We start from the raw sequence: 11,535 nt of genomic DNA on the forward strand, positions 1-11,535 counted from the left end.
TGAGTGGCAGGTTTTGTAGCAATGTTCTCTCTACCATCTGCCCACAGCGGTAGCGTTTGGCTTGCTTAAACTAGGGAACTTTTAAGTTGTAAGAAAAAAGGGCTAGAGGTTGGAGGCGATTATAACGCCTTATATAGGAGACTTCAATATTTCTCACCTTTTCTGGTTTATTTGCCTTCATTCTAACAGTTTTATTGCTTTAAGTAAAAAAAAAAAGCATATTTTAGCCTTAATAAATTTTTCTATATATTTGCTAAATTTATGTATTGTAGACTCTTATGATTGCTCTTCTAATAATACCACACAGATATACGTACATAATTTTGGAATATAACAAACTTCAATTAGATTAATCCACCTATACTCATAGTATTCTAGTCAAATAGGTAAAGGTGAGAGAATATAGCTATTATGCAGTTAAGAAATACATATTTCCGTTTGGTGCCCTGCAGTATTTAATATACACTCAAAATAATCAATTGGCCTTTTGAGTAACAGCTATGATTTTTGCACTCTTATTGCAAAGAAATATGATGCAAATTGCTCTCCTATGACACAAAAGAAGAAAATATTCAAGCATAATGTAGTTAAAATTATAAACTGAAGTTGTTACTATTGTTGATTAATTGGGAATTTGCCTTAAAAACAAATCCATTCTCGAAAATCTGTCATCCAAATTATTACATACCTTTCAATTTCTAAGCTCTGCTTTAGGTATTTAAAGTCTGCATTATGTACACCACAAGAGGGTGCAATTGTACAAGCTGTCATGAAAAACATTCATTTACAAATACACCAGTTTTGAGTTGCCAGGGAAATGATCATTTCGATATTTATTTATATTTATTGTTATTATCCAGAATATGTTACATTCGTAAGTTTATAATTTTAATTCTTTCACAGTTTATATCAATACATTTCAAAGAAACGTAGTTTAAGTTTGAACACGAGAACCTTTAGTATGGCCACTGGTTGAATACAAGCCTTTACTTTTCAGTCAGTCACCCTGTTACTACACCTGTATCTTCAATTCCGCTAATGCCTATATTCTATAAGGGCTTCCATCTTGAAGATTTCAGGAGATCAAGATGCCATCATTTCTTTGACAATATGCTCTAATCGGCAATCATTCTCATATCAGTTTCATCTTGTAGCCACTGTATTTCATTTTGTCATCTATGGAGGTCTTTTAAATGTAACAAAATGCAGACACCAGCCAGGAAGGGGACTAAGAAGTTGCTAATGGCCCCAATAGCTCCATTTACCTTTTCAAGGCATGTCAGAGCTGGAAAAAAGATTAAAGCCAGCATAGCTTTGGAGGGAAAATAAGCATTTCATTGCAAATTCTTTGACAGAGGGAAAACAGCAGATGTTTCTTTTTTCTGTTTTGTATAAATGCAGAACTCTTGGTGAAGAAGCTGGTGATGACAAACTTTTGCTGTACGGATCAGCTAAAGATTGTGTAGATACTGAAGTAGTCCTTGAAGTGCAGCCTAAGGATGAAGGGTTAGCCAGCCAATTTTGTAATTAATGTAACTTCACTGCTGTGCCTCCTGTTTTTGCCCTGTAGGCAAAGGGCCTCATTCATGTTTGTCTACTTCTACCTGAGGTCTGAAACTACAGACTTTTAGGAGCCTCCCAGCCCCTAGTGGAAGATCACAAAACTAAATTTTAAGGCATGACATATCTTACTGTAGCATATTGAATACTGTATTTTAAACAGTGCTATTAAATCAAACACCTTGCAAAAGTCTTGTCTTTGCAGGTACCACTCAACAAAACTTGTATTCTACTGAAATAATGAAATCAGTTTTGTTGGAAAACATCTATTTTGTATAAAGCCTTTAGTGCTGATTAGGAAAACCCATATTAAGTTTTCCATTATGTTAACATATCTAACATAAACAGGGCAGCAGTCTCTGGGGGACCCCTGGATCTAAGCTATCTGGGTTTCCTCATCTAGAAATATGTGCTCTCTGCAAACATTTAAAATCCTTTCTGGAGGATTTTACATCAGAAAGTAATTGTTAACTTGGGGTACAAGCACTTTGTTCTGCCTCCTCCCATATACAGGACACCCTTTTTTAAATTGCCCCCCGGATTTTCACGTTATTAATGATTCTACAATTTTTACCTAACAGTTAGCTCAAACAATGGCAGCCACTACCTTTGCTCCCAATATGTTAAGATTATTTTGTCCTTAATGGTGCCATTTATAGTTCTTTTCTTGATACATTGCCCATTTTATAACCTTCCAAAACTTCTAATTATATTCATTGACATATTTTTTCCCTTTTCCCACATTTGTTATATGTTGCTTTAATTTCTATCATTTGCTAATGTCATCTTGCCATGGAACTAAAATAGCACTTTAGTAAATGCTGTCCTCTTCCTTGATTATGAGACTATGGCTTTTTGGTCACATAATACTTTTTTTCTTAGAGATTTCAGCTTTTTTGTTCATATTATCATGTTCAGATTTTAAGCCTCAGACAGTTTCCCTCACCAATGTAAATCAAGCTTTTGAAATATTGCATACGAAAACCCTTCATACACAAACCACTTTCATACAAACCAGTTCATACAAAACCACTTGCATACACAAATGTGTTCATACACTTATGGCATAAGTTATTAACTTAGCATTCACCTTGGCCTCACCTTAAGTGCTGTGTGCAGTTCTGGGCCCCACAATTTAAGAAGGATGTTAAGGTACTCGAATGTCTCCAGAGGAGGGCAACAAAGCTGGTGAAAGGGCTGGAAGGCATGTCCTATGAGGATCGGCTAAGGACTCTGGGTTTGTCTAGTTTGGAGAACAGGAGGCTGAGGGGCGACCTCTTTGCTCTCTACAGGTTCCTGAGGAGGGGACGTGGAGAGGGAGGTGCTGAGCTCTTCTCCCTGGTATCCAGTGATAGGACGCCTGGGAATGGTTCAAAGCTGCATCAGGGGAGGTTTAGACTGGACATTAGGAAGCATTTCTTTACCAGTCAAGCACTGGAACAGGCTTCCTAGAGAGGTGGTTGATGCCCCAAGCCTGTCAGTGTTTAAAAGGCATTTGGTCAATGCCCTTAATAACATGATTTAACTTTTGGTCAGCCCTGAATTGGTCAGGCAGTTGGACTAGATGATCATTGTAGGTCCCTTCCAACTGAAAATAGTCTATTCTATTCTATTCTATTCTATTCTATTCTATTCTATTCTATTCTATTCTATTCTATTCTAATTCCTTAGAAAACAACTATCATCAATAAATTAGGAGGTTGAAAGCAGCATTTGGTTATGCTAATTTAAAAAGTTTTGATAGCAAATTCTCATTTCCTGAATATATTTCAGGAAGAAAAAAATTTTGACATACCACCTGCATCTTCACATGATATGAAGGAGTGCTTCAAGAGTTACTCATCCTCTTCTCCAGTTTGCCGTTTGTAAGAGAACCTCACCAGAGACTTATGCTAGCACAAGTTCAGGATTACAAGAGTCTTAATGTACAGTTACCAACAATTTAAAAAGCAAATTGTTCTTTGATGTTGAATACCACTCCTCTCATTTTAAAAATTTTTTTTAACTACTTCATCTTTTCTATAAAGCTGTTTTAATCAAAGATTTCAACTTTACAGATACGGTTCTACCAGATTTCAATAATGTCCCTTACAACACATTTCTTGATGGGAGTATGACTATGCCCATTTCCCCCCTGACCTTGCTTAAATCCTATAATTAGTATATAGTCAATTCACATTTTGCTTCTCTCCACATCCTCTACCATTTCAAACTAACATAATTTGTTTGTAACATAAAAAGTGAAATACTATTTACCTTCTCAGTTTATGTTAGTGAGAATCTACAAGTATCTTTTTTAAGGCAGAACTCAATGTTTTAGATACAACGCGTGCAAATATATCAGTATACTGTATCTGGCTCCAGAACGACCACCAGCTAACAGCTTGGGTGTCTTTACAGTGGGTTTCACAGCCATTACAGTGGGTATAGACATGCTATTTGGTTAAATGGCAGGGTCCAAAATCTGCATCAAAATCCCTGATGATGCACTACAGAATTCTGCAACTACCTGAACTTAGAATCATAGAATCATTAAGGTTGGAAAAGACCTCTAAGATCATCGAGTCCAACTGTCAACTCAACACCACCAAGGCCACTAAACCATGTCCCTAAGCACCTCATCTACACGTCTTTTAAATACTTCCAGGGATGGTGACTCAACCACTTCCCTGGGCAGCCTGTTCCAAGGCCTGACCACTCTTTCAGTAAAGAAATTTTTCCTAATGTCCAATCTAAACCTCCCTTGGCACAACTTGAGGCCATTTCCTCTTGTCCTATCGCTACCTACTTGGGAGAAGAGACCAACACCCACCTCACTACAACCTCCTTTCAGGTAGTTGTAGAGCATGATGAGGTCTCCCCTCAGCCTCCTCTTCTCCAGACTAAGCAGTCGCAGTTCCTTCAGCCACTCCTCACAAGACTTGTGCTCCAGGCCCTTCACCAGCTTCGTTGCCCTCCTCTGGACACGCTCCAGCACCTCAATGTCCTTCTTGTAGTGAGGGGCCCAAAACTGAACACAGTATTCGAGGTGCAGCCTCACCAGTGCCGAGTACAGGGGCACGATCACCTCCCTGCTCCTGCTGGCCACACTATTTCTGATACAGGCCAGGATGCTGTTGGTCTTCTTGGCCACCTTGGCACACTGCCAGCTGATGTTCAGCCAGCTGTCAACCAGCACCCCCAGGTCCTTTTCCTCTGGGCAGCTTTCCAGCTGCTCTTCCCCAAGCCTGTAGCGTTGCATGGGGCTGTTGTGGCCAAAGTGCAGGACCCGGCACTTGGCTTTGTTAAACCTCATACAATTGGCCTCAGCCCATCGATCCAGCCTGTCCAGGTCCCTTTGCAGAGCCTTCCTACCCTTGAGCAGATCAACGCTCCCGCTCAATTTGGTGTCATCTGCAAACTGACTGAGGGAGCACTCAATCCCCTCATCCAGATCATTGACAAAGATATTGAACAAGATCGGTCCCAAAACTGAGCCCTGGGGAACACCGCTCGTGACCGGCCGCCAACTGGATTTAACTCCATTCACCACAACTTGTACCACTAAAAGCTGCAAAACCGTTTCAGTACTGCTGCCAAACTATTTTGAACCCTAATAGTAACAAAAGTTTTAATATCTAATTTCCAGTGGAAGTTACAAACGTTTCTTTACAAGCTGCTTTCTGATCCAGCTGGGTGTTCTCAAAGTACTCCCACCAAATCAGAACTTTTAAAAGATAGTGAGGAGGTGATCCTGTACCCCTAGAATTCCAAAGCCTACTGTGATACTGTTCACATCCAGCCTCCTCCTCTTTTGCAGAAGAAATTTGAGCCATAAAGAATGCAATGACAGCCTCTTGGTATATTCACACACGAGCCTGGATTGCAACCCTCATTACAGAGAACATTTAAATATACATATTTTCATAAAGTAAAACAGCCTCACTGGGGCTTATCCAAATGAAGCAAAAGAGAAATAAGCCATACCACTGTTGACTGTTGCAGCTAACAGTCTGTTGCAAGAAGTAATTACTATCACTTCCTTCCATACACAGGAATGACTTACCTGGCTTAACGATCCAGTTGTAGAACAGGTTGCATAGCTACGAATTCCAACTGGGGAGAGATACCTACTTTCCTCAGAGGGCACATCGTAGACCCCATATTTCTCCTTTACAGGCCATACTGTCTATCTTAGGTGGCTGTCAGCACCGTTAAATGGCATTTTCAGATCTCCTTAGTACTATACATCTCAATGATGCATAGAGAGCAGAGATGAAAAAGCAATCCTGTGTTAGGCTTAGCTAGAACCTTTAGAGCCTGAGACTGCTTTTTATCAGCCTAAAGCATATGTGAAGTTTTGAAAAAGTGTTATAGATTTCTCACATTTCAGTGAACTGCAGATGAGTATAGTTAATTTGGGTAGGAGAAGGACATGTTTATGGTACAGAAGGGATACAAAGATGATGTATGGACATATGAGACTGAATTATGTTTCCCATTTGAAGACTACAGACTGAATAAGTAGGACAGTTCTTAGCCATTATAACTAGCTGTTTATGTCTGCATTTGGGTGGGGAAAAAGATTCATAATTGAAAAGGGCTTCTCATGTCTTTTAATGGTTGTACCCATGTAGCTGTCATACTCCATGACTTCTATTGCAGGAGTTAAGAAAAATCAAACTTGAGGGATTTTGTATTTTATTTTTATATTTTAAATGAAGATATATCTTCATTGCATACTCGAAATGCCGATTTAAATTATTAACAACACAATTCTGAAGAAATAAAAGAAAATATTTATTTTAGAAGTTATTTAGAGACAGTAGGAACAAAGAAAAACATGAGAAGATGTAATGTAAGTACTTTTGTAAGTAGCAGTAGAACAGAAGCGGACTTTTCCGTAACTGAGATGTTCATGCATGAGGTAAGAATAGCACTGAGCAACATTTTATAAAAGTTTTATAAAACTTTTTGGGTTGACTTCTTTGGATGTTTTTTGTTAAGTTTTTACAAAAATATTTTATAAAATATTTTAATTTTATTTTATTAAAAAAATAGATCAAAAAAGGTAGTAAACCAACTACCAACTCTTGATCAGACTATCACTGATATAAATTTGTGTGACATTAATAGAGTACTATAAATTATTTCAGTCAAAATACTTACAATAGCACATGGTAATCCCAAATAGCGTTCTAGCACCTTCCCAACCTACTGTTTTCTGTAAAAATAATGGCACTAGAAATACACTTTGTTGAATATGTTTAAAGATTTCCACATTTGGATAATGAGTTTATGATCTTTTACAAAAACATACCATTTTAGCCCTTCCTTTTTCTTGGTATTTCTGCAATTTTCTCTCCAGATCTTCAATTATGGACTCTTTCTCGTGTAGCTTGATAGGTAAAAGCTTCAAAAGTTTTCCTGGTGAACATTCTGTGTCTTCTCCATTTATGTTGTAATACTTCTATTAGAAGAAAAGATTCTTCAGTGAGACTCTTGCATAAACCACATAACCCTTTTTGAAAGCTATAGAATATTTTTTGTGATTTGAACACATCATAATGCATATTTTACATTTAAGAATTCTGTTCTAGTATAGAAAAGAAAATTTTACTGTATCTGGCATTTCAAATACTTAAACAAAAAGTGTGTTATATCTAATACATAATCTATAACACTAGAGAATTCCAACGCACAGCAAAGAAAAAGGAAATTTGGAAAAAAATTGCATATCCTATATATTTTAAAACTTTCAAAGAATGTATTTAAAACAGTAAGAAATAAAGTAAGGAGCAAATGCAGCATAAGTACAGAATAATAAACTATTAAAATGTCAACTTTGCATTACTGGCATTTATTTTTACATCTTCTTCATTGCACAAGTGAAGTGTTTAAATTGCATTAAAAGATAAAAAAAGAGCACCTACAATGAACGATTTACTTCTTATGTAGTGAAAAAATACAAAAAAGACTTTCAGAGAAAAACATGTGCAGCCTCCCATTATCTCTCCAAGGTGGTGTACTGCCAACAGCTGGCCATGAGGAAACACTAAGCTCAAAGTGTGTTTGAGATCTTCCTTCAGGAGTACTTAGACATCTAGTTTAAGTTGTTTTCCAAGGCTAGGTGATTAAATATTGGTCAACGTCTTTAAAATATTAATATTAGCAGAAACTACTCTCTCGTGTAATACATTAACATTTGTAGCACCCGCTGAGGAAGTGAAAGAAGTAGGGTTCAATTATTTCCTCTGCCACAGTGGAGCCAAACTCAGTTCTCTTTTCTCAGAGCACCCTACCTACAAGGCTATACACTTGCCTGGGATGGGGCGAATCTCTACCTGGTTGCTGGAGCTGGACCAGCAGAATCCAAGAGCAATGCAAGATCTTCCAAAGAGAAAGCAAAGCAAAGGGAACTTGACCCTGAAATCCTCTGGTGAGAACACTGCTACTATACGCTCCATGGAATTCATATGCATTTTTTACCATGGAGTGATTACATGAGCTAGATTTGGGAAAGAAAACTTTTCACACACAAAATGAAGTTTGCATAATTCTAGATGGTCTGTGCAGCAGTTACTTGATCGTATGTAAACACTCACATTTTAGCTAGTCACACTTCGCTTTTTTAATAGTCTGTGGAGATTTAGTTCAAAGTCAGACGAGTCCAGAGGACGACTCAATTCACCCTTAAGTAGGTATCTAAAATTGATCAGATGAACTGTGTCCCAAAAAATAAGCAAGCTCGGGACAGCGGCATCATAAACATATCTACATTATTGATGAAGTGTTACAGGAGACAAATGCCACTCTCTTAACTTTTCTCAGAAGTGACTATTTCCCAAAAGGAGTGTTTCATTATCTAATTTTAAAAGGGAACATAGTTTTTCTTCAAATAGTCTATATAGTCTACAGCGCTCTTTTAACAACCCTGCTTAAAACGATAAAGTGATTGCTAGGAAGATACCACAATTCTCATGAAAAAATCCTATTTTACACTTGGTTTTGGAGCAGAATTTCTTTCTTCAAGTGATGGTGCTACATATCATTATTGAGGAATGAAGAAGAACAAAAGTAAAAAATTAACATCTTTACTCTCTGTGAAGTCTTAATAAATCTTTCCTTCACTGCTAAAGCCTAGCTTTTGCCTTCTAATCACCCACCTAAAGCTATGCAACGTTCTTGAAATGCGTATCGTCTTCTGACACTTGCTTAGTGTTTTCAGCATTCTGATTTCCTCTCACATCTTTTTAAAATTCCTCAGTATCACAGTTCCTCATATCTTTTCTATGAACTTTTCTCCTTTGCTTCATATTTCTCTATCCTATTCTCTGAAACATCCACATGATGAATGCTGGTTTGAATGCATTCAGAAGTGCACCTGTTCTCCTGTACCTTCACGTGTCTAGGAGGTCATTCATTCTGTAAAAACACATTCTTTTCTCTTTCCAGGATTCTTTATGATTTTCTATATACTGTATTATACAGTAGAAGCTGCTACCATACTGTGCACACTTCCCACTATATATCTCCACTTGACTGTGCTATGTGTAAACAACAGTAGAATAATTATAGCTAAATATTTTTACCCACTACCTTTCATAACTATCCACGTAAGTAAAGCGGTTTATTTTTTTCTTTCTTTCTTCTTTTTTTTTCAAATATGGACTTTGTTTTGTCAAGAAGTACAAACTTGCATGCTCCATTTGCATGTGGGGGAAGAAAGATGAAATTTAAGTTTCATACTTTCTAATTTGGATTATTTTTACTGTTTCAATTACATCCTGAAATCTGTTAATAAGAACGTTTGTGGCACAGTCCCTAGAGGGCAGTCGAAAGCCACCTGGAGTGCCCACATTGGTCACCATTTGCTATTCGGTGGCCTAAGAGTTCAATTACCAAATTTATCACGACATCTTCATTTTTTATTGAACCAAACAGTATTTTATGTGATTACTATGTTTCTGCCTCCTAACAGACCCAATCACAGACTGTCATTTAAAGTAAGTTCCCTTCATTTGCTGTGAATTAAAGCATGCTCATCCCTTCATTTGATTTGACTACCATCAATAACATGGAAAAGTAAGTACTGACTGCATATTTGGGTCCAATCCTACAGTGTTTGAGTATTTTGTGGTCAATTGTTTTTCACTAATCAAGAAATTAAAAACTCTGCAATTTTTGCTTTCTTCCACTGGTATCTACTAACGTACCTCATTCATGTAGTAACTATGATGTTACTCATCTAAAACTGTATTCGAGTATGCTAAACTGCATAAGGGGAGGAAAAACAATAGTTGTAAAAACAATTATATTTTGTGTTGATTATTCTGTTTCTATTCAATATAGTTTAAATGCTTAGTCTTCATGAAAAATTCAAATACACCCTTCTCCAAGTGCAAAGCTGTTCTCTGTAATTAGTTTATGACATATTAATACTCAGACCAGCAGTCTACTAACACATTAATGATTAAAACCCACCTCAAAATTTGCTCTGAGAACAGCCAGTGCATCACATAATTGTTGTTGGTAGCTTTGTCGAATTTGGACCTCTTTCTGCAATTCAATTTGTTACAAATTACTGAGAACTTTCATGTGCAATAAAAGGACAAAAGCAATTACAAAACCAAACCGAACAACTTTTATATATTCTTCTTTTTCATTTAAGAAAAGTAAATGTTATCCAAGCTCTTGAACTTAAAAAAAATAGTAAGCTCATGTTCCTTTTCTATCTTTTTTTTGCTGCATCAATTTTTTTAATATTTGTTTTTTAATGTTCATATCAGAAACTTGAAACAGAAGCTGTATGCATATTTCTCCCTCACGAGTTGCAACGTGATTGCCTAGGAGTGTTAATGCTTGCAAGGGCTGTGATTTACTACCTAAAGATCATTGACTACATATTTTCAAAGAAATACATGGGCAAAGAACTGTAAATAATTTATACACACAGGAAGTGTGCTAGATTTCTTGCCTATTAAAATATTGTTATAAAGTATTTTACTAGAAATAACCACACTACAATTTAAGAAGTTTTCCTAGATATGGTTGTTAACATGCCAAATACAATGTAATCCATGTTCTGTTAATTGCAAATTTGCAAAAGACACCATAGACAGTCTTAGACTTTTAAATCTATATTAGCACTTTTTTTTATTTCCTGATTTTCAATACTTCTGTGGATTACTTTTCATTAAGTAAAGTATTGTATCAACCTGCACAAAGAGGGATATGAATGAGAACTGGCATCTAGGGAAGATTAACGTGTAAGTGAACAAGAATTTTTCTCTTTACCCATTTATGTAAAACCTCAATGTCTGTCAGTCAATCATTTATGTATTTACAAAGATTTGAAGCCTGCTCTTCAATTTTTTCTTCATATTGTGCTTTGTGCTTTTGTAGATGAACAAATCTTGCTGGAGGGAGTGAACGAGCTAAAAATAAAAATCTTTGTATTACTTATTTTTATATACAAAGCAAGCTAGTCAAAAGAAAAGTATGACCATTCCGTTACTCTGTTCAAGATGCTGATGGCTAGATTCATTCACCTAAACACAAGCATCTAACATATTTCTATATCCTACGGTGTCCTCCTTGATCTACAACAGTCACTTGGGCATGGCTCTCTACACCTGTCAGAGCTCACAGCTTCACATCCATGCTTTGGACATCTTCGGCTGTCAGCAGGCGTTTCCATCTGCAGAGTAAAACACCTAAATTTAGGTGTCTACATAAGAACTAGGTGAGTAAGTTTCTGTTACAGGCAATGAAGTCAATGGAACTTGACTCAGTTGCTCATGCACACATGGTTTAGTGTCAGAATAAATGAGGCATGAAAGACATCTTATGCAGGGCTGGCAGACGTGACACAGGGCTAAAGGAAACCTCTCCCTTTCTGAAACCAGAGACAGAGGCCAAGTAGCGTATCTTTAGACACTTCCACTGACTACAAGGACAGATCTGCACTGACTATATGGGAAGTTTAGACGCCCC

At 36.9% G+C, this 11,535-nt stretch overlaps 1 protein-coding gene across 1 annotated transcript in view; it reads right to left on the minus strand.

Annotated features, from left to right (window-relative positions):
* The window catches only part of C2H10orf67 (chromosome 2 C10orf67 homolog), a 47,530-nt gene that overhangs the window by 31,310 nt on the left and 4,685 nt on the right, over positions 1 to 11,535 (minus strand). The window contains 4 exon segments of the mRNA XM_075140869.1: positions 6,860 to 7,009; positions 10,024 to 10,098; positions 10,837 to 10,931; positions 10,934 to 10,976. Coding sequence (XP_074996970.1) covers positions 6,860 to 7,009; positions 10,024 to 10,098; positions 10,837 to 10,931; positions 10,934 to 10,976 — 363 coding nt within the window.

The sequence above is a fragment of the Calonectris borealis genome, chromosome 2 (genome assembly GCF_964195595.1).
Source record: "Calonectris borealis chromosome 2, bCalBor7.hap1.2, whole genome shotgun sequence".
In the NCBI taxonomy this organism is placed as follows: Eukaryota; Metazoa; Chordata; class Aves; order Procellariiformes; family Procellariidae; genus Calonectris; species Calonectris borealis.